Here is a 24224-nt window from a genome sequence, read left to right as displayed (position 1 = left end):
ATTGTTCAGCATATGCTTTTCAAGTTAATACGTACTCTCTGTGCCAGTCGTAAATCTGGTGAATGTTTCCAAATACAATCTTGTCTTTGCCTTTCATGTCATCAGGTACGCCATCTTCCTTCATAAGTGCCATATAACCCTGCAAGAGTCCAAGAAAATGCACTGTGAACGTTTTAACTTAAAAAAAGTGAGTTCTTTTTTAAACCCCCTTTTCCCAGAAGCTGTCCAAATTGCCCATAACAGCTTGCTTGGGACACAAAACCAAACCAAAAAACTGCTGCCTAACATAGCATAAATAGAGCGTAGACACAAAATATCACAAATTGGCTTGAGGTTGCCTACACGACAGTGCCCAGTGCTAGAAAGATGAACTCACTCTAGCTAATTTAGCCTGCGTGAACAGACTCAAAGCGTAGAGGAAACTTCTACAGCCCTTTATTGTCTGAAGCAGCTGCAATGCTTTGCCAGGTAGGGCTGTTACCAAGCACACGTCAGTGCCGCTGAACCTGCTTCTGCGCTTGTTTGCTCGGCGTTTCTTATTTCAGCCATCCACACTAACCCTACACCAACGTGCGCTGAGGAAGAAAGCACATGGGACTGCGCCGCATGGACTACTACTTGCGGTATGAGCAAACCGAATGCCAAAAAACCTGAACATCAATTCTACTAGCAAGCATTCTGGCTGCAGTAAAGTTCCTTTTACATTTTCTCATACTCCCATCTTCTCTTTTTTTGGTGTACAGATAGTTGTCTCACTGTGCAATTCTATCGCATAGTTAGAGCTGGGAGTGTTTTTAAATTTTGTAATATTCACACAACTCTATTCCTTCTGTTTTTCCCTAATACTTCTATTTCTAATTAGGTGTGGTTTTAGTTTGCAAAGTTTATGTTTTGATGTCTAGTGTTTTCACCAGGAATTACCTGTTCATAGCCTTCCAATGCACCCTTTAAACACTGTAAAAAGGCCACCACAATGCCAATCTTTATTTCCCTCCCTCCCTTTAAAACAGAGTTTAAGAATTGACCCTTGTTAGGCAGAAATTCACTGTCACGCTCATTCTCTCTACTCTTCCAAATGCATTTTGTTGGCAGCTGAAGACCGAAGGGAGATGCATGATGTTACCTCATTTTGCAGAAGAGGAAACTAGGAAGTCTAAGAGAAGCCTAGCAGACGGAGAGGAAGCAAGTCTTCCAAATCCAGGATAGTTGCTCTATACGCTGAGCGACAATGCTTTTTTAAATTTAGTTGTGCTAAATAAAACCAACTAGTCTCAGATACCATTAGGCCAGAGGTAGTGATCTTAAAAAATGACAGAGCTACACTCCTCACAAGAACAGTAAGGTGGCACACAGTAACAGAAAGAAAGAAGGCGGTAAGATTTGATGCAATTTTTCTAATATGTTAAAAGCCTGCAGGAGGGAAAACTCAGGACGCAAACATTCACATTTTCAGTTTCTTCCTGTGTTTTGTTTTGAAAAAAATTGTGAGGTTCAAGCTACACAGCTGGTCAGTACCATATTTAAAAAAAAAAAATAAAAAAAAATCAAGAGAATGAAAAAACATCATACCTCAACTACATAGCCCAGATCTCGTACATAATCTCGCTCTGTCTCCACTAATTCCTGTAAGACATAGCTACAATGGAAAGAAAATGGTGAACACATATTTCATTAAAAAATGAAACCGATTCTTAAAGAGGATTAATGGCATACAACTTTTTACACATTTGCAGTCACATATGTTTGATAAGTGGAGTTGCATAATTAATGTAAATTAATGCACATTCTTCCTAAACAAGATGCTGCTTTGACTTTGGAACTGGAGCAGGCTTGCTTCTGTTTATCTAAAGTCAGATGTTTTCTTACATGTGTCATTAAAATTAAACATTTAACTAGTGTTTAAAATAAAATGCTATTATGTCTCTGGTCTGGAGACTCTTAAGTATACAAACTGCTATTTCTATCCACAGATTTAAGTAGTTTTGAAACCAGGCATGTTTTTGTTCTACCATGGTAACATTTTACTACTACATAAAGAACTTCAGAGTGCGGTGGAACAGAAGAGGAATGACCAGTTTTTTGAAACCTAAGAGCCCTCTGAACATTTAAAGATCAGCGTCTTCCTGAATAACAGACTGACATGTGACAGAAGTCAAACACAGGTATGACTAAAATTAAAAATCACAGGAAATTGAAACTGTCTCTAATGTTTGAGAAAAAAATTTTTCTTTGCATAATGTGACTACATGCTTGCCACCTAAGACACGTCCTCCCCCTTTCAGACTAACAGCTTCTGCTGCCAGTTCAAAATGGACATTTTTTTAAACACTTCATTTCTCTCTTCAAAACACTGTAAAAAATGGAGTGAAAATATGGTCTTACTGTCGTCTTTTTAAGGAGCTGGATTTCCTTTCTTCCATCTCATCTATGGGTGATGAGGAAGAGAGAAGGGAGTTGTCTGAAGGGTTGAAGGATGGACTGCTGCTGTCACCTTGATCTACCAACAAGGAACTTGGACGGTCCTCCAGGGCCTGAGAAGGTGTTCGAGACAGACAGCAACAATGATTTCTTTCCCCTTTATTCACAAGACACATTTACATGCAGCTGTACATGGGAACCTATGGGAGATCAATTATTGTATTGTATCTTGGCAAAGGAAGTCTCAAGCTTCCAGGAAAGCAGCCAAAACCTTGGCTTTCCAGGACAGAGAACCTGACCTTAAAGAAGCACATTTGAGATATGTCAGTCTCTTCTTCTCAGGAAAGGAAATCAGTTGGTTTGAGCAGCAAGGGCTAAAAGTCAGACTATGCTGCTCAGGATGTAAGTACTTCTATAGTGGAAGCTATACAGATGTTTGCTTATTGTCAGGGATCAAATTATATTTGTCATACTTCAGTTCTGGCATATGCAAGTTACTTTCAACAATAAATAGGACATCTTTAAAAGAGATTTTTTGGGTGTTACATTTTTTAACACAACAGAAGTGGCATTCTTTGTCAGACACTTTGTTTATCGTATTAACTAACCAAAGTACTGACTTATTGAAGAAAATAATGACTTCTACACTGTCAATGTTGCTTTTGAGCTTCATGACAGTTTGGATCCTAGGAAAGAGTCCCTGTCTCTTCTGCCAGATATACCATCTCCCTTGCATGGGGCTCCACAGGCTTCTGTTTGTATAAAAGATGGAGAAATAACATGAACAAGCTTCTATGAAATATTTATTGGACTTCTTTAATTCAAGTCCATAATCTTGGATCAAGCTACAGTTACATATCACATTTTCCTTGCATGTGATACAGCCTTTAATGCAAGACACATTTACTTCACCAGGGTGGGGTTCAGCTGTAATCTTTTTTCTTTCCCTACAAAAAGTAAAAACCCGATAATGATACGACTGGCCCAAAAACCCAGGGAAGCTGACCCTTGGCTAAAATTGTAAAATGAGAACATCTCCACCAGGGACTATATCCATGGATCATGAAGTTATATGCACTGCTAGGCTGCCTGAAAGACACACTGACTATCAAAATTTCCATTTACAAAAGCCTGTATTGAATTTTCCCATAGATTACTTCCTAGTCACACTTCTAGTGCAAAAGAAATAAAAAGCAAGGTTAATAATCTAACAGAGTGCAGTAATTCTTTCATGCAATAACATTCAGTGAAGTGTAAGTCTTTCTGAATGAAGAAATATAAAATAGAAATTAACATTTCTCATTCTAGAATTCAAAGCTGCTTAAATTTAGAACAAACATGGGAAAAATCAACCTCTGGTAACATGGGGCTGCCATGCTGTGATTCTCTAGTTTTCACAGCAACACTTCTACTAAGCCCAGCAGTGTCTATACTGCAAAAGCCAGACTTAAAGGTTTTGAGGGAATCACAGAATTGCTGAGACACCTCTTGAGACCATATAGTCCAATCTCCCCTCAAACAGGGTCAAGCTAGAGCAGTGTTTCCAGGACTGGGTCAAGCTGGGTTTTGAATACAAAGAAGGGCTTCCCTGGAATTATCCATATACCCTCTTCTTTGTCAATGAGCATCTTCAGAAACACAGAAATTTTAAAACACAAAAACTTACAAAAGCTGAAACAAATTCCTCCTACTTAATTTGTTAGCAAACACTAAAAAGCAAGAAAGGAGGCACTAACATGCAAAACAGTCATTTTACTCTTTTACTTACTTCTTTGCTATCACATTGCCTAAAGAGCAGCTAGATAGCATGAATGTTTCTGTGTGAGGGCTATCTGCTTTACTGTTGAACCTCGCAAGATTTGCTATAAATTTTGTTTCAGGGATTCTTCTCATAAAAGTCTGTCGGGCTAAGAACCTGGGTCTTTGCATTCCTTTTACTAACAGGACATTTTCTTTTTACTAATAAGACATACATTTTCTGCTGCCTCCTCTCCCTCTTATTTATTGCTTTTTGCTTCTCTACATAGCCATTTACCTATTCAGTAAGTGCTTTTACTTAATGTGTACAAAACGACCCATACACCAACCCAGAAAGTGACTTTTGAAACTGGCATCAAGTTTTACAAGTCAAACGCATATAGCTTTTCTTTGAATAGCAAGCCAGGACTTGAAAACACAACTTCTTTAAACACATGCATCTGCCAGTCAGCCTCACCATTTTACTTTTGACGAGCTCTTCAATTGCACTGACTAATTCTGCAGCACTAGGTGTCTCGGAGCTGGTCGGCCGCACCAATAATCGAGAAGATGTCTGTGCAATGACACAAAGGAAGGAGAATCCCAGAGTTAGCCTGGTTCTTGCTCAAGGATCAAGAGACTTCCTTCACTTCTCTGTCAAAGGTACCCGACAATAACTGTCAGTGTACAGAACACTGAGATCATCCCTTCCAACTTGGGCAACTGGAATTGGAAATTTTAAGTAACCCCCCAGAAGTCAAATGCTGGGATAAAAATTCCTGTTCCTACATGCAACAGAAGTCAAGGAAATATCCTTCATCTTGCTGATTACGGTAATGCTTGACAAATAGCTATAAAAATTGCCTGAGCCGACCCAATGGATAACAAACAGTTTGTTAATGTATTTTATTGCTGGTTAAACAAAGCAACAACTGCAGAACACTAACAGGAACCAAGAAGACTTGAAATAAAGGAGGAAGCATCATTAAGCTAAGAAAAAATACGCCAGTAACTCAGGGGCATTTACTTTTCTAAAGGAGCTGGGGTATATTGCCCAGATTCAGAGGGGAAATTGAGCTCACCATTCCTTGGGCCATCCATTTTCCCCAATGGTATGTGTAGAGCACAGAAGATCTCTGGCCTCATAAGCTATAAAATGCCAGTTTATAGATACAACTGAAGGTAAAAGGTGTTCACAGTAAAGGATTCTGGGAGAGGGCCATTAAACTCAGCCTCAGTAATTTGCAAACAGAGTTGTTTGCATATTACATTTATCATTAAATAACTGGAAAGTGGAAACAGGGTGTAATATGAACGTTACTTCATATTACGAACAGCACAGTGGACATCAGGTAGCACAGGGTAAGCTGTCCTGCAAATATTTCCAAAAAACTGGACAAAGAAATGGCACGTATAATGACTTAACACAAGAGGTTCTGCTCAAATCAAGCATGGGTTTAACAAGGCTCCCCTTAAGTCAATGCAAAAAAAGAATATACAGATTTTAGGTCATTTGCCTTGTATTCGCCTTATTCGGAAAGGAAAATAGGGGTTGGGTAAGCAAAGGAAATACAGACAACTTTAAATGGAAAGATATGGGAACTGAGCCAAAGCAGAGACAGAACACAAGTCAACATAATGCTGCATCAGAGTTTACAAAAAGAGAAAACAAAAAGCAAAAATAATTAGTTTCATATTAACATAACTGATCTTGAAACTTTAATACTGCTTATCCAAAAATTAAATGCAAACAACTTGTAAACTGCCATCAAATGCAAATCCATGAAGTGTGCAATGATTCTACTGAACAGAAGAATGCATACTGTGCAGATGAGCTCTTAGGGGAGAAAATGGTTGTGTTATTTAGTGATATTAGATAAATCAGCATGGCCTAGCGCATGACATTTGCATGCGCACCAAAACCTGAGCAATCCCACAGCTAACGTGCCTTTTAGGCAATCGTATGCTCCTGACACCTGACTGTTAACCAGGTTTTCCAAAGCTGTGCTTGTATGTGGGTTTTCACTTGGGATGCGGAGCTCAGCTTAGCCTTACAAAACACTGGCAGTGCTGGAATCAGACTCCGGTCAAGGTGCCTTCTCTCCGTTATTGCTCTATGGGACTATATGGGGGGTGACTGTTGGTAAAACTTCAGAACTGGTTGGTTTCCAGTTCGTGTGGTTGTATCGCATATTATCTGAAAAAGAAGGAGCTGCACAGATGAAGTCTGCTTGCTGACCTTCCTGATGATGTACTCTGGGAGCAGAATACATCCCTCGCCCAGAAAACAAGGAAAGGTGGAGGAAGCAACTGAGCACACCCAAGTGCGAGATGCTGCTGGAGCCCACAGCGGGCTGGGGAGGGAGAGAGAAACCCAGCAAGCAAGGAGTTTCCAGCACGGAGCGTAGACCCGGAGCCCTGGAGAAGAAGACATGCTTGCAGTGAGGCACGGATGAAAGCCAAGCCTCTGAGGTCACGGAAAGGAGGAGACATTCCTTGGGATCCAGAGGAGCTGAGCAACCCAAGAAACCACCAAGCGTGGCAGGAATGTGAAGGAGGACTCCACCCAGAAGGCAGACAACCGGGAATTTTTGGCAAGCCTTTTATTAATCAGTAACTCCATCGATAGAGCCAGCTGACTTCTGCTGGGTAAAACTTTGCTCTGGCTTCTCGCTTCTGCATTCCAATAAGGCATTTGCTTTAGGTACTGGAAACTGGTGGTATGCCTTGGTGTGTGGACGTCAGGGAGGCACACACAACCTCCCAGGCTGCCACACGAAGGGACTTTTTTGCCTCCCACCATGCAGTAGGACAGATATTGCACAAAACCAATGCACCACTGAAGAATCACTATTTAGACGTTTTGAAAAATCATGGCATAATATTAACTTTACCAAATTTTAACTTCTCAGGAGTCTTCTCTAGAATGTCATCTAAGCTACTTTACAAACTGTCCCAACATGTTTTTACTGCAGTGGGTGCATGTTCACCTCTTAAGAAGTGAAAGTAAAATTTATGGGGGATTGAAGGCTACTCAAACCTCTTACTCTGCTGTGGTAAGGGTCTGACTTTGCACCAGAAATACAGAAGTGAGCAGACACTAACTTATAAGCATATCCCTTCACATAACTCTTCTTGTTGTGTAAAGAGAACTACATAAGCAAAATCCATTCTTCCCTGATGAACTTTTTATAAGACTTGCATATCAAGTTTTTGTATCACTGAAGGGACATGCAAATATGGCAGCTTATCAGCAGGAACTTTAACATATTTTCACCAACATTATTCTTATTCTATTTCTAAGCCTCAAAATGAGATTATTATTTTCTAGCAACAAAATATTCTCTCAGGTCTAAAGGTTGGCCTAGTTTTGCTTGTTTTGTTTCAGGAATATTTCCCAATATATTAACTCCCCAACTCATATATTATACTTTTTCCATTCAGAAAACACGTAGGAATTAAATACACATAGAGCATGGGAGCCAGCGATTTTGATCCTATAAATGATAGCTTCAGGGATGAACGAGATCCCCACTGAAAGGCAGTGTTTTTAAAAGGAAGAAAAAAACCCCAGAAATAAATAAGTTCAGCCAAAGTTATCAGTAACATCTGCATCACTGAGAACAGTGAGGAACCAGCTACAAAATCCACTAACAATGTTCAGTGCTATAGATTACAAAAGTTAAAAATTTTAAGCAGCAAAACGGGAAGAAAACAGTAATGTGCATATTTGCTGCATAAGTCCAGACTGTTTCCATTCTAAAAACCTCAATCTCCAGGCTTGATACTTGTCCCCTAACTGTTTGATCCAGGCTGAAAATCCAAATAAACTTTATGTGCACATAGTATTTTAACCTCAGTACCCTAAGGTATGATTATGAAACAATTACATTCTAATCACTAAATAAGGCATCAGTCAAACAGATGTAAATAGGCCTGCAAACACACAAAGCTGCCCTTTTCCACATTTAAAGTGCTAGTAGAAAAATTTCTGCACTTGTGCTTTCAAAATAGAGAAGCATTTAACTCTGTCCACAGAAAACCCTTTTAATGTTGTCTAAAGTGCCATAGTGACCGCTTCTGCCTACCATAAAGCTGTATTACGTACACTGCAGAGACTTTTGGAGACAGAAGAAAGATTTGCGCAAAGAGAGGCTCTCTCAACGCGTGAAGCCTTCCCCGCTTTCTCCTCCTACCTTGTCATCCTGCGAGTCGGGCTGGAGAAGGCTGTGCTGCTGAATTGCCATCGGCGGAGGAAGGGGTACAGCGTCCGCTCCCTCTTCGCCTTCCTCCTCTCCGCAGCTCTGCATGCCTGAAGAGGATGACTTGGAAAGAGTGCCACTGCTCAGCCCCTCATTCCGACCTCTCTGTAAATAAAATCAAGACATTCAAGCTCTGTTAACCTTCAACAGCATGAAGCTTGTTCTCACAAGCTTGTCTTAAACAAGTCTGTTCTGTAGATTCACCTCTCTCCCAACAAGTCAAGATGATCCTACAAACACAGTGCAACTCCTCAACAGAGGGGGAAAAAAGCAGATGCCAAAGATAGTTTGCAGTGTTTGGTAAAAGCAGATGGATTGAGATACCGAGAGCAAGATGTTCAGCTTGAAATTTACTACAGGGAAGTGTTACCAAAGCCACGCTTGCTTTCCAAGTTCAGTTCTATAAAGAGCCACATTCCTCTAACTTAGAAACTCAAGAACTTTGTATCTAAAGTATCAACCCTCATAGCAAAACTTGTAAAGGATATTAAAAAAACCCTATTACAACATGAAGTAGTTTGTCAGTTATTCCCTTAAAGTAGTGAGAGCAGACTGCTTGTATAATTTTTACAGTTGTGTTGAAAGACAGTCCTTCCAATCACACAAGGAACTATGATTTCAATTAGCCAAAGTTTAATGTAACTGATCTCGCAGGATAATTTAACTATCTTTAACAGAAGACAGCACAGATGGTTATTGTTTTTTCCTCACTTTAAGGCACTGGCATTAGGTTTTCCCTCACTCACAGAACTGCAGAGTAACAGATACTTCCAAAACAATGCTACAATTGCATCACGGAGGGTCTTTTTCTACAGCCTGACATTCAAGGACACAGGCCAATATTCCTTCCCAAACCACATCTCCCAATTCACCATGCTGCCAAGGCTCTAGTCTTTTCTTTCCCTACATTTCCTGTATAACTTGACTGATGTTCCAAAGCTTGCAGCAAAATATGTTGGGAGCAAGAAAAAAACCCAAAACAACTAAATAACTAATTGGGCATCTGAGACCACTTTTCTGTACGATAACTACCAAAACCGCTAGTCAGATTCAAGCCTGGTAAAAGGGGATAACTGTATAGCATGCAAGTGGTTGTGCCCTTGGAAGCGGTAAGATGCCATTCATTTCAGCCTGAACCACAGGTTTGTAACAGAAGAGAATTTGGCTCTGTCTGCACCTAACCGGAGGGAGGCTTTGCTCATACGTGGGTTCCAGGCTCAAAAGGATGGGCATATGTTTGTGGGAGGAAGGGAAACCTTCAGTTGATGTCCTTGGTGGCAAAATCTGGAACAGTTCACCATTTCCTTCCCTCCAATGAAAACTGCCATGTTTATTATTTGACTGATGGTAACTACCTTTTGACTCGAAGGGCCAGTAATTTTTCTGCCCTCTAACTCTTGCTCAAGGTATAAATACAGCTTTAAGCAGTTAAGCAGCTCTCCCTGTATTCTCCCTGATCCATCAATGAGGAAAGGAAAGGAAATACAAAATGACCTGATGATTCCCAGAACATGAAGCCCCTTTACTCACAAAGCTGCTTTCCTGAGTGGGATAAGAGAGCAAAGCCAAAGAACAACTTTTTACCCTCTCATTTCTCTTTTTTGACTAGAGATCCTTCCCCACGGAGCTTTACTAACACTCTCAGTGCAGAAGGGCCCAACCTGTGCCTGGCACGGTACTTACGCAGAGCACAGCAGTCATCGAGAACGAGCACGTGGCACATGCCCCTTTGCTCAACTGCTGGACAGAGAAGACAACCTTCACCTGACGACGTTTAGTTCTTTGCGAAACATAAAAACACGTCTCGGGAAGCTGCCCTGAACACCCACCTCTTCAACAGTTTCATCCTGTGGGGTCGCTGCGCTATCATCGGAGTCCTTCTGAGAGCCTGCGTCGGCACTTTTACGAACCTCTCTGCTCTTCTTATGCTTGTGGGCCAGTTTTTTGACGTGCCCGTCTGCTTTTCCACTGCTAAGACGCCTCACGGGACTGGTGAGCCATTTTCTCAAAGTGTTGCCGGGGCGTTTGGGGCCCGGGGAGCTCTGGGCACCGATCATGTGGGGCTGAAGCGACGTTACCGAAGCAGGAGGACTGGCATCATTGCTGGAGACCGAAAGGGAGTCTGGAAAAAGAACGAGGGGAGCATTTTAACGCTGAACCACTGGTAAGTGAGAAACAAGGCAAAGGACATACGTAGTAACGGGTATCAGACTGGATACATGGACAAATCGGGCAGATTATTTTGAAATAACCTGGCCTTTAACAACACCACAACTATCGGTGCTCATGCTGCATGTGGCCACCCACACATAAGCAGCATTTATATGCTTACAACAGTCAAACTTCATTAAGTCGCTCCTGCCTCAATTATAATTCATACTTACCACTGCTGATACTTATTTGACAGTGTATTATACCTTCCATATGTCATCTAACTTTATGGAAGAATACGCTTGTTTTATCTTTTAATGTATACTGCTTTGAGCATGGACACAAAGAGTAAAAATAATTGCCTCAATGAGATAAGGAAATTATTTTTCAAACACCAAATTTTATTACAAATGCTCCAGTTACTTTCATTATTTATTTTTTTCCCCTACCCTTGGGAAAAGGGGAGGAAGAATCCAGAAAATGGCTAAACGTGTGTCTTTTGCTTAAATCTTCTCAGCGTTTTGGCTGTTGTTTTGTTTGTTTTTTTTAAAAAGGCACAGAACATCAATGTTTAAAAGCCCATTTGCTCAAATCTCAGGATCAGCAGTACTTCCCAGCATGACAATGCCTTAAGTTCTGTAGTCAAACAAAGGACACACTTTTCTCAAGCCATCGTTACATGTGCATGAGGTCAATACTACTTTCCCACCAAGGCTCCTATCACTTGAACTGGACCATATGCTTATGATAAACACCCACTGGTTAGCTATTGTGAGACTGCATTTCTTTTTTCCCCATGCAGCACGATGCTTTCCCTCCCACCAATTGTCTTTTCCTAAAAACATACTTTTTTGGGGGACACATTCTCTTAACACCACTCCTATGAATATTATCTATCACGAGGGTATTAACAAGACTCTCCTAGGTTGTCAAATAAGGGTTTTTTTTTTCCCCTGTGTGTACACTTTAGTAGATAGATAGTTTATATAAGGATGACATAAATAATGTTTTGTTGAATGTTTTTACTGCTGGGAATTAAATGCAGCGCTTGTGTTCCTTCTTGAAGCTTGACACAGATGTTCAGGTCACCTCTTCTGGCAGCTATCCCCCAAGAGGCGTACTGCCAGTCTGACCAGAGGTAGTTTGAATTTTGTAGAATAATATGGTCACACTGATGTAGCAATACACTTCACTGTAAACACCCAAATGCCTTGGATCTACACACAAGTATGTGAGCCTGCTCTGTTTCCATAGAGTATTAAGTGCAAATCATGGCTTTGAACTGAGATGAGGAAAGAGACATAAAATGGGAATATAATAAGTTAGGACTTTTTATTTTTCCTTCACTGTTAAGCTGTTCCAAAAAAGGGCATCCTTTCCTTGGAATCCAAAATTGTGATCGATCAGGCTGTTTGTCAAGATTTTTTTCTATTCTAATAAAACCCAAATGGCATGTGACCATTAAGACGCATCGGCTCTGATGCCAAGAACTCCTGTAGCTTATACTGTACAAACACATACATAATAACTGCTATTAACCACCACTTTCATCATGTTTCCATAAAGCAGAAGATGAACAAACTTTGCAAAGCATACTTTCAGTCCAACAAGCTAGTTGCTAACACTTTAAAGCAAGTCACCCAGAATCAGGATTCATCTACGGAATTATCTTCTAGCCACAGCTGTCGCTGTGCTGTGCACAGGTAAGGAGACTTCCTATGATGCCATTAACCTGGTTTCAAGGCTTTAAATTCTGGGTACTACCAAAAAGTGGATGCAGAGTTACACTAGTCGGCTTTGTCTCTAAATCTTGGGATAGCATTGCTACAGAATTACCACTTTATTTTCTTGTTGAAGCAGGAAACATAAGGAAGAAATTAATTATCTATAACAATGGTTTTCAACTTGTAATCTGAGTATCCCTCAAGGCCCCTGGATTACTGCTTAAGGGTCCTCAGCACATACATAAGAAAAGCAAGCTTACTAGCCATCAGCATCCACATCACAACAGATTTTTTACTTTATTTAAAAAAAAAAAAAAAAAAAAAAGGGCCTGCTTATTAGAAAAATTCCAAACAAAACTCACAACCATCTGCAAGCTCTCCACAGGAATCCAAACAATCTCCTATTAAACCTCTGTAAGAAGTTAGACTGCTTTGTCACCAAACTCAACTTTACCTTTGTTGTATTATGCATCTTTTAATCAGATGCCTTGTTTCAGAAATCCTAGCAAATGTCAGCTGATGGGTATTTCAGTAAATAACCTTCTGCCACTCTGCTAGTGGAAGACAGAAGAGGAGAAAACAGTGCTGGTGTTCCTGCAAATAAGTTTCTTAAAGCACAAACTAAATGCTTTGTTTTCAAGACTCCCGAGCTTGAAGAGGTCATAATCACTCAGCCAAGTTTTTCTTTTCATTTATACATATTTTTCCTCCCAATAATAGTCCATACAAGTTCCTTCCATACAAATAAAACAGACCACATTCACTTGTTTATTTAAAACAACAACAACAAAAAAAGCAATTAAGCCTTCGCAGAAGTTCACCATGTACTGTTTTGTCTTTTTGTATCTGCTGCATTTCTTTCTTTTACCCTTACTCCTTTCTAAGAAAAAGGCAGCGTGGTGGTGCAGTAACTGATTGCGTAAGATTTACTTTTACATAAACATGCCTATCCCAAAGCATGTAACACGCCTGCAGTTAATAAACCCATTTTTCTTTTCATAAAACCTGTGCTCCACCTCCTCAAATTCTCACCCATCCTTTTGACAATCAACACTTACCAACTACTGAATTTCTTGTAAAACCAAGCAGTACAACGCAGAGCCCCTGAAACTGTGGGAGACAAGTATTTTTGTCTGACTGCACTTATGCTGTACCACTCCTACTCTTAACCCAAGTTGCCCAAGAGTTTGTGGGCAGGAGGGAAGAGAACAGGAAGAAATACGTACACTCTGCTCAAGAGGAGAGGATCTAAGAGACAAAACAACGTTAGCCAGCCATGTTTCACAGCACATACTTTAGCTGTATCCTCCCACACAGCATTAGTTTTCATTTGGCATGCAGCATGTAACTGCTTCTCATCTTCTCTTCTGCATGATTTAACATGAAGTACTTATTGAAGTATTATTAGGGCTTCAGGGAATCATAAAAGTGGACAAAGTGTAAGTAGTACACCAAAATGATAGCATTGTTCCACTTTGCTCTTTAAAGCATGAAAGCACTGGGGGAGAAGGAAAAGCTTAAAATGAATAAAAATACTGCACTGCCATACAAGCATCAGCTTAAATATAAAATTTTATTAAAAAAGGGTGTTTTAAAAAACCTCAAACAACCCCAAAAACATTTAACATCACCAGTGTTAACCTGAACAGAATACCAATCCACTAGCTTCTTCAGAGATCAGACCTGATTTCTCATCCCTCCTTAAATCTGCACAAAACATCCCTACAGCCTCATCGGTCAACGTTAATACTCACTACAAATATTCCATGCCAGTATTTTCCCAGTGAGACCCTTTATCGTCCATTTTCCCATCCCATCCCAGCTGACAAGAGTCCAGATTCTCCAGTTCTTACTCCCATCTGCCTCCTCAGGAGACCAGCCATGAAAAAACCTAGGTGCTCAAGTTCATATATTTATGTAGAGGCATTGCCAGCTCCAAGCATTAGGGAATATCCCAATACAGGCATTCTCAGGAGCACAGAAAAGCCTTTCACCTTCTCTATGAGAACAGCCACACGGTTGTGTCTTATTTCCCCCTGCCCCAGCACGATATACTACTGCTATCTATATAATTAGGGATACAGACTTGGTTTGATTGATTACCATGCTTGGGATTGTTTACACTAAATTGGCTTTGTTTCCTTTATGACTACATAGCAAATTGTTTTTCTAGGGTTGCTCAAGAATATTTTATCACTAAAACACGCTAAGAGGAAAAAGGAGTATTCAAAATTAAACCAAGAACAACATGGACTTTTGAAACCAAAACAGATGGAATAAATTTGGGGTATGGTAACCCCAGCTGTGTTTCAAGTACAGTAAACTTTCTAGTGAGTGGCAGATTCTCTTTTAGAAAAAGATAAATGCAACAGATGGCCATCTTGGAGAGAAAAATAAAAAACCCAACACACATCTAACGATCACACACAGCAACACCAATCCAACAAGAAACCATTGAATTTAATAAAAATTACTACTTGCTCAAGTACAGACAGCTTTGTAATTCAATAAAATATTTTAAATAACCTAATGGATGGGCTTTGTTTTATAATTCATAGCCACAATAAGAAAAGGAGGCATCTAACTGCCATTTCTCTCAAAGTAAAAACCACGTATGTTGCTCTGGTGGTGAGGTCAGAGAGTTCACTGAGAGTCCATAAATATAATTTTGAAGCTAAAAAAAAAAGGGGGGGTGGCAGGCAGCATGGGTTCTGACCCCCTCAGACTAGAAGATAGAGTTACCTCCAACGAACCGGCAAATTTTTGAAACTGGAAGGGAAATGGGAATTCTCATTCTAGTCCCTGCTTTCTTAACATTAGAAACATGCACATCTGTGATTAATAAACCGTTTTTTTCCCCTAAAAAATAAATCAGCCATGTTAAGCTAGTTGATGACTTGAAAGACTCTGCTTCATATTAACTATTTCCATATTGCCGTTTTTAGAGGTTCAGTATTTACAAGGCATGCAAGAGGCTACAAAAACCTGACTCCTTTACCTAGGGAATCAAACTGAGTCTGTTTGATGCCTGCCCTGCACCTCTAAACCCAAAATGCTCCAAAAGCAAAAATAAGAACATTTCACCGCCTCTGGACTATGAAACAGGGATGGGGCAAGGAGTGAAAAATGGAGCAAAGCAAACCTAGTAACCCCGACTGGCGTGTCGCACCGCCACCGCAGACCTGCCATCCACTATGAACTTTAAGGACCAAAAAGCCCAGAAAACTCATCACACAGAGCAATTAACCAGCCGATCAGTACGATTTGATGCAAGTACATTACGAATACTTGGGGACGAAAGCTGCTCGTTGGTTCAAAACACAGAGCGCACATCTACGTGGATGCACTTGCAAGTTCAATACGCACATTGGAAATGGCTAAAATTAGAGTTCCACGATCTACCTACAACCACCCATGCCCCAACCTGAGCCAAGTCAATGTACCATCCGAGGAAGCAAAACCAGTTTACAAGCATCTAATGACAAAAGCCCATAAAACTCCGCCCGCGTAGAGAGTCATCATTTATTATTAGATAAGATGGGGAAAGCTTGGAAAAAGAGTGCGAGGTTTATTTTATTTGTGGGGACACACATGCACAGTTTCTGCCTGGGAACTGCTTTTGAAGTAGGAGGCTATCAATCTGCCATGTACAAGACCATTCAGATACTTTTGTACATGTCAGGAATTTTATTTCTCTCCTGCTGGGTATCCTCTTCAGACTACCCTCACTGAGTATTTTTTGTAAACCAATCCTGGAATACACATCAAAAGGCATTAGATGTGTTTCAACTTTAACAAGCCACCATAAAAGCAGTTACAATTTAAGACAATACAGCTTGAGCGTTACCAGGCTTGCAATTGGGGAATTTCCACCATGCCCTTTGGGAAGCGTGAGTTTCACTTACGATATAGAGACAGTGCAATAATTTTCATGAAACTAGTTTCTTAAAAAAAAAAACCAAACACAAACCCACAAAATGCAGAAAGCTAATACTCAATACATAAATGAAAATTGTTCAATCACGTCTGTGTTTGGAGCAGAACAAACACACTCACTCCTCATCTCTGGTCAGCAAACCCTTCCTGCCTTTTATTTTAAGTTCCGCACTATGCTGAAATACAATTTGTAATATTTTCCGTGTGTGAATAGACAAAGAGTTCAACTCCTTAGTATATCTTCCCTGATTAATGAGTTACCTGTATTAATTTTGACTGATACAGACACTAGTCCAGAGCACTTGGATTTAAATGTATTCAATAATTAAGTCTTCCAAGCCATCAAAAACTGATTGTGTTAATATCAGATAGACTGGAATTCTAAGCTTGATGCTAGATACTCTTCAGCTTCTCTTAATAAGATACTAAGCTGCCCCACAAGCATGTCTGCAATTAAAAAAATTAAAAAAGCCTCCCCCCAAGACAGACACTGTCATCTTAACTTCCAAAGGCCTTTCTGAAATTGAGAAAAGTCATCCAATAGACGTATTTGCAACAGCACTAGAGAAAAGAATGAAGAAAATCTCTGATTAAGGGCAAAAAGAATACACTGTTCATTTGAGTTGGAAAATTAGTGGTGTATGCCTGAAGGGTTTAATACACTTATGTTATTACTATTTTATCATATTATTTTTTTTAATATCCTCTCCTGCCCTCCTACTTAAAATCAAGGTTTTACATTTAAACTTTTAAATAATTTCACACGCATTACAGCTTGCACAAGGAGAGAGCTGTAAACACATGAACTGCTATCTAGGAGCTAAACACCAGCAAGATTTAGATGGAAAAAAATCCTCCTCTTACAACTGCTGGACAATTTTGCCTCCACACTTGTTTTTCCTTTTTCTTTTTCTTTTTTCTTTTTTTTTTAAGCAGGAAGAAGGCATGATATTGTGCCAGAAACCCCCCTCCCCCAAACTTTCCCAGGTTAACAGAAGTAGTTCTGTTTGTGCTCCCTGGAATTCAGACCACAGGGATACAAAACCCCAAACCTAAATCTTGTATATTACTACAAGCGCAAGGCAGCATTGCAGACAGGGAGAGTGGACTTTGTGGGGCATTTCATTCTTTGCAATAAGCTGTTATTCTCTCCCATTTCTGGAGAGAAATATATTTTGTGTCACAAGTAGGAAGTATTAAAAATAACTCACACCGCTGAAGTTTAGTTTCACCGTTTGTGAAAACCACAAGCTTTTGATAGATTAAATCTCAGTTTCCCTGTGCAGAGCTCGTATTTAACACGCAACGTCTTGATCGCGACTCCACTGGTTTGACCACCTGTTTGCTCAGATTTAGACAGCTACATCCACGTGCCCAGGACAGCTTTATGTCATTTAGCACTGTTTGTCAGCCAAGTTCTCGCTCTACGTCAGTGTGCCCAGCCACCCTCTCTTACCTCTCTACAGGTCAAAGCAAGTGTCCTGATCATTTTAATATGATTATCACCCCCTGGAAGGGGGGGTGTATTTCCACTAACTGCACATGCTTTTATGTAAGAGCTAATGAACAGAAGCCCATGTTCTAATTTTCAGGCAAAGTTTTCTCCTTCTTGTGCACAGTCTCCAGTGAGTTTCTTCGGGCCAAGTGGGGCCATCAGTTAGTTACCTATCTCTTGCACCTCACCTGTGCCTCCGATAAACGACATCATTTTACATCACCACGAAGGAGCGCATTATTTGCTCTTCAGATCTACAATAGGCAAGATTTTCACTGACAGATTTAAGGTACATACTAACAGTTCACTCCCTCATAGGTGCTGACACGTACCATGTAATTAAGAATATTAAGGTGACACCCTTCTTTCATTAAATAGTTGTGAAAGTTCTTCAGTGCAAACAGAGAAAGAAAATAAGAGAAGTACTGCTTTTCTATATTAGAAAGCAAGTTTTCCCACAGCACCAGTGTAATTTCCCTGTTTCGCTTTAAACACAGTAGCTTTTAAGATCAATTTCTCACCGAGACGTTTCACAAAGTCTCAACTACCTCACCCATTTTCAAAGCGTGGGTGGGTGTTTTGGAGCTCGACTATGGAGTGATGTATATATTAAAGTCTTTACATGCTCTTTTTCCAAGATGCCTAGCATCAGCAATATCCAACCACTTTAGGATGACCGCAGTGGCAGATCAGATGAAGGCACGACCCGTCCACTCTTCCCTCCAGAAGAACGGATCCAACGGGAGCGGTGAATGCCAAGGGACCGCGTTCCCAGCCCGGGACCGTTGCCTCTACGTTGAGTTGTAGAAGAGCCGCACGCCGACCTCGCCTCCAGCCCGCTCCCCGCTACTGCTGAAGCTCCTTCGTGGAAGATCTCGGCACCAGAAGCTGGTTGAGGGCACAACGTAGCTCCTGAAGCAGCGGGAGCTGGCAGCGTTAGCCTTCTTCCAACCGCTCCAAGTGACGGCGCTCCCCTGCCTTTGACAAAACCGAGCAGCTAGCTGGTGGGGAGAAGCGAAGTCTGAGCCAAAGAAGGGAAAAAAGCGAAGGCAGAAGCCTTGGGCCTGGGCCTCGTAGGCAGCGCTGGAGCTTAAGACGCCAGGCAGAGAGTTTTGCTGCCTGTTGACAAGCTATTTGTCTCGTGCACGCTGCGTGCAACCTACTTTTGAAGAGCCATGCTGCGTGACGTTCGCAGCAACGGCGCGGCTCTGCTCTCGGTGGAGAGCTGCGTGTCACACGCTGCAAACGGGAACCGCTACCGACAAGATTTGTGATAAGCGGTTTCAGATTTTAACTGGGGCAACTGCACAATTAATTTCTGCTCATCTGTTACTGAGCTGCAGGGTTTTATCATCTGCTACTTTAATTTTTGCTGCAAAATAATTTCTCCCTCGGAAATGGATAAAAATAAACTCCGGCCCTAGAAATACAGCTCTGAAGCAGCACGGCAGCTTATCTGATACGCTGTGTGCATCGGTCCAGAAGAGGAAGATTATGAGCAGATATGAAACAAAAATGTCCATATGAATATAGATAACAGAACGGCCAACCAAAAGGAAAAAAAAAAAAAAAAAAAAGAAAAAAATGCATTCAGCAAGTCCTCAGCTCTACTGAAAGTAGAGAAAGCCGTGATGGAAGGGAGGGAGAGGAGCAAGTCTGCAGAAATTGCATTAGGAAGAATCACGACCTCAGACATTATTTAAAGCAACACATGCCGTGCTTCCCTGTGCAAAAGCTCAGCAACGCAGAGCATCCCAATGGAAGGAATTTATCCTACGCAGATTTTAAAACATCCTTCACTGCTCCAGCAAAAAGGCTGCATGTTAACTAAGGTACTGCAAGCAAGTTCAAGCAAATCTGATCTCAAAAGGAAATAGGGGATGCACAGTTCTACTGGTGCACTTCTGAAATTAGGAATATACACAGGGATAGGGAGGAAATCAGCTTCCACCACATGAAGTGATAAAAACAAGCTTCACAATTATGAAGACAAAAACCAATCATACATAAAATCAGCATAAAATGCTGATCCTACATTATTATTTTTTTTCTTTCGTCCAGAAGTTTGAAAAAATTTGAGCAAGTATAACCTCTGCCATGTATTTACAAAGGAGTGGCCACTAGGAGAAGATGAAAGTAGATGTATTTTATTCTCTCTCTTTTCCAAATGCTTTAAAAAATTCCAACGCATGAGAAAACCTCCAAAAATTCCCTAGTAAAACTGAGAGAATAGATAATGAGTCAATAAACATACTCTGAAACACAAAAGTTAGATACTGATAAGAATTGCTAAGCTTATCTTCGTGTGTGTTAGGAAAGTTCATAAAGAGACAGTACACACTGCTAGCACTGAGTTACAGGAACAAATGATACAAAAGAAATAATGACTTTATCAAATTTTATTTGTTTAAAACCCCCAAGTTATTAAACTACTTGTACTAAAAAAAAATACTTGTTTCCTCTTCACCTACTGCAGTTACACCTTAAGCTAAATACACATACTAATCAAACAGCAATTTTAACAGTCTTTTTTCCTTTTCCCCCATCCTCTTGATTCAAAGCAGAAGAGCTCATTAGAACAACCAGCGATTGTTTGGAGCCACAGCTTTAGCAACAGCTGTACAAACACATCAATCTCCAAGTTAGGAACTCTGCCATAAGCTTAATAATAATACACTCATATTGTTTAGCTTTGGGGCTATTACAATAACTTTGGCCATTTTCTCTTTCCAAATGTTATACTGTTGTAGCCCTCAAAAATAAAAATTGAGAAAGTAATTAAAGGAATTGGGAGGAAAGACGGAATGGCTAAACCAGTGACAAAACCAGGTCCTCCAAAATTCCTGTGTATAAAAAAAGGTTTCCTCCTTATCCAATTAATTGGTATTAGTGGCAGCGATAGAAACTAATTGTACCAACATCGCTTTGCGCTGTAAAACGTTGACCTTTTCGGGGCACACACTACCTGGGGCATTAATGAGCAGAGTCAGGCCCTGGCGGCCGTGCCGCTGCGCTCAGCCTCCACCCCGCACCGCTGGATGACTGGAGGTGATGACAGACAGCTTCCTCCGAGCTCAGTCCCACCTCAATAACTACATTATCAACAGCAGACTTGGATGACAGTGATTAGAAACTGAACTGGTTTTAAACTTTTTGTCTTCAGATGGAAATGTAACCTGAGCAATGCAACGAGAGCACACATGATTTTAATAATGGTCAGTCACGCTGGAAATGTAAGGGTTTTTTAACAGGCTCTCAGTCAAGGTTGACTAGCAGATAGCTATTGAAAGCATAACGCCAAATTGCTGCAGAGATGCCTTTTCAGGATGAACTGTTTTAAGGGATTAGGAAAGGGGAAGATATTCCTCCACAAACTCATCAATCTTGAATAAAGACTGAGTTAAAAGGGGAAAGGTAACTCCTTGGTATAGAAGTATTTTAAAACAAGCAAACTATAAATTAATGGAAGATGTGACATTTTAAATCAATGTGCTATTAAAATACACCAAATACTAAAAATGGAATCCATCATTGCCACGTTCGTTAACTCGATTACAGTCTCTTCAGTAATAACATATGCACCGCTGAATTTTCTTTGGCATGATGAAGCCCACATCGCACACCAAAAAACCCCTACATTTTGCTATGCAACTTTTCTGTTGTTTTTGTTTCCTTCAGTTATTCCCAATAAAGGCTCAGGAGGAAAGTGATGTCGTGAACTGCCTTGTCCACCCAGTCATCTAAATCTCAATTCCTCGAATCATTCCCCAGCTCCCATCCATCCAGTATGACCTAACTGGCCACAGGAAAATGTTGTGATAGGATCATGGGAGAGCTGGCAAAATTGGTTTGGAAGTAGGAAACAAAAAGGGAAAGAAAAAGACCAAACAAATTTCTTTTGAAAGGCAATAAAATAGAATTCTGATTATTTGCTTTAATTAGACATGAAGTGGGGGGAGGGGGAATCTGTATCCATAACAACTTCTCCATAACAATAATTACTGCTGCAGTAAATCACTTTTTTTAAGCTATAGACTCAACTGTAAGCCCAAGTTTAGGGACAAAATAAGTTATCTGGAAGAAACAAGGTAAGGAGTTTAATTAGCTTCTGTTCCTTTGTCTATTGAAAAAACATTTCTTCTTTTCATCAGGTCCTCCGCATTTCATACAATGCATCTAGACAGTTGATCTCTACAAAGCCTCCTTCTCAGGGCAAACTACCCCATGTAGTTGACATGTTGGGTTATGTTTTGTTTCTTTTAACCACTCATTCAAGAAAATTGACTGGAGGTGTCCAATCCCATGCTCAAATGCAAGGAAACAACAAAAAAATGTGGTTTAATAAACACACTTTACTATTCTCTGGGAGGAACACCAACCTTTATGGGGAAGGATTGTTAACATTACTGATGTCGTCTTTTCAAAGGGGGATGGAATACAGTTCTACCACCTGAATTCTGTTCTTCTCATTACCTCCACTAAAGGAGAGGGACTCAGCATGAGCCTAGATGAGCAAATTCAATGGATTGCTAGAGCTGCTTGTAGGCAGGTTCAAAGGCGGATTACGAAGGCATTGGTCATTACTAGTCTCGCAATGAGCGCCCAGAGGAAACCTCCATTATGTAAGGTGATAGCTCATTCTTATGCTGCTGCCTCACTGCAGAAATTCCTTTAAAATAGAGCTGTAACCTGGCAAGAGGGGAGTTAAGTTGAAATATGACTTGAAGCAGCTCTGCTTTGCTCGGTTTAAGCCCATCCATTCAAAATAGACTTTTGACCACGATACAAAATTGTATGCATCAGACATTTAGTTATAGGTATTCCCTGAGAGATGTGACAAGGAGGTAAAGAGGCAGCCACATTTCTCCTGGTTATGAAATCAAACTCCACCCTTCTTTTCAAAGTTTTATCAATATTCCTTCTGCTGTCTCTCTCTCTCTCTCTGGGAAGCCTTCTTGGTATTGACTACTCATTTGCCCCGTCATCTTCTTGAAGCTAAATCTAGAAGTTCTTCAATAGTTAATGTTTTGAGTATCACTGGCAATACGAAGAAATACAGTCATCTTAGCAAAATCCGAAAATGCGTATACATAAACACTTTTTTCTTACTACAGAAATGGAGTTATAGGTCCTTATTACATGAAGTTTGCATTATAAACCTAACTACATTTCCTTCAGAGGAGCACACATTTTCCTTTTACATCTTTCAAAAACCCTTTAAAGCTAGGAGCTGAGTAGCTGGTTTGAGAAGGAGGCTAACAGACCCACTTTAAATTACTCTGTTTTCATGCAGTGCTTATACAAGGTCGGAGCGGAAAGTACTGCAGCAGAGGGAGCAGATTTCCAAGGATCAGAAGCAGAAGGCTGCCTGGGGCTAACTCCATACACACATCTGATCTGCACTGCTGCTCAGCCTTGGCTTATTTCACAAAGCAAGTAACCCGCCTGAGAGCTAGCTGAATGAAAATATGGCATTGTCAGGTGACTGAAAAGATATACATCCAAATTATAGGAGAAAAAATTAGGAGTAGTTCAGATGAAAATATGGATAACTGTGGACCTTATCAGCTCACTCAGAGCAAAAAAACCTGAGCCTCAGATCTTCAGGTTCACAGGTAGGGATGGCAGTAATGAAAGGACATTGGTGTCTCTCTTGCATAAGCTCCTACACCTGAAAACTTTTAATTTTTGGGGGTGGGTGGGAAGGAGGAGTATAGCATTTTCTGCCGGATCAACTCCCTGGTCTGGCTGCCTGCGTGATTGCTAGTGTCGATGCAAGAGAAGTAGCTGGATCACATGTGCAAGCACAGGGTAAATATAAATAAGCTGGCAGTACCTGACACGTAGCTCCGTTTTTACTAAACACGAAACAGCACCTTCAGCTAACTCTCTTGCAAGTCCTGCAGCCTAAGGATTCGAAAAAAAGCCGTATTGAAAGAGCAGTGAGGAAGGACATAGAGGTCAGGAAAGCAGTACCTTTGCATATGTAACTATATAGCTGATACATGAGCTCAGTTTCAGGAGGACTTTTGTTGCATGCTCTTCGTGGAGATGGAAAAGCATACACAGCACATACTTAACAGCTTCCATCTGTATTCTAGAAGAATAGACTTTCAAAGTGTAGAGGTGGATCTACGCCAAGAATTACACCAACCCATTAGTAACACTGGACTCTCCCACTGCATCCTCCGAGTCCGGTCCTCAGAGACCTCTTATCCTCTCTTGGACACCATTTGCTAACAATTACTCTATAGTAAAAGCATCCTGTTTTATGGATGAATTATTTCTGAGGCTTGATATACCATAAAATGTTATGAAAGAGGAAAAAGAAAGCTAGTTTGATTCATATACATTCTTTTAAGCAATCTATTGCACGTATAGTAACTGTATTTCTTCAAAGCCAAACGAGAACTCTCTCTACCCCTACAACCCACCTTTCCTCCTCCAAAACCCAGCCCCCAGATGATTAATAACTTCAGGATAAATTTTGGTTTTGTAGAT

General features: G+C 40.5%; 1 protein-coding gene across 1 annotated transcript in view; it reads right to left on the bottom strand.

Moving 5' to 3' along the window:
• The window catches only part of TRIO (trio Rho guanine nucleotide exchange factor), a 255876-nt gene that overhangs the window by 24376 nt on the left and 207276 nt on the right, over positions 1-24224 (bottom strand). Inside the window, exons 35-40 of the mRNA XM_010571449.1 lie at positions 10247-10539; positions 8352-8522; positions 4634-4729; positions 2383-2531; positions 1570-1636; positions 36-139 (exon numbers count right to left, since the gene is read on the bottom strand). Coding sequence (XP_010569751.1) covers positions 36-139; positions 1570-1636; positions 2383-2531; positions 4634-4729; positions 8352-8522; positions 10247-10539 — 880 coding nt within the window. The remainder of the gene's footprint in view (positions 1-35; positions 140-1569; positions 1637-2382; positions 2532-4633; positions 4730-8351; positions 8523-10246; positions 10540-24224) is intronic.

This window comes from Haliaeetus leucocephalus, unplaced genomic scaffold, assembly GCF_000737465.1.
Source record: "Haliaeetus leucocephalus isolate CR32 unplaced genomic scaffold, Haliaeetus_leucocephalus-4.0 Scaffold328, whole genome shotgun sequence".
NCBI classification, from domain to species: Eukaryota; Metazoa; Chordata; class Aves; order Accipitriformes; family Accipitridae; genus Haliaeetus; species Haliaeetus leucocephalus.
Note: the sequence above shows the minus strand (reverse complement) of the source record. Positions and strands in the feature narration are given on the sequence as shown.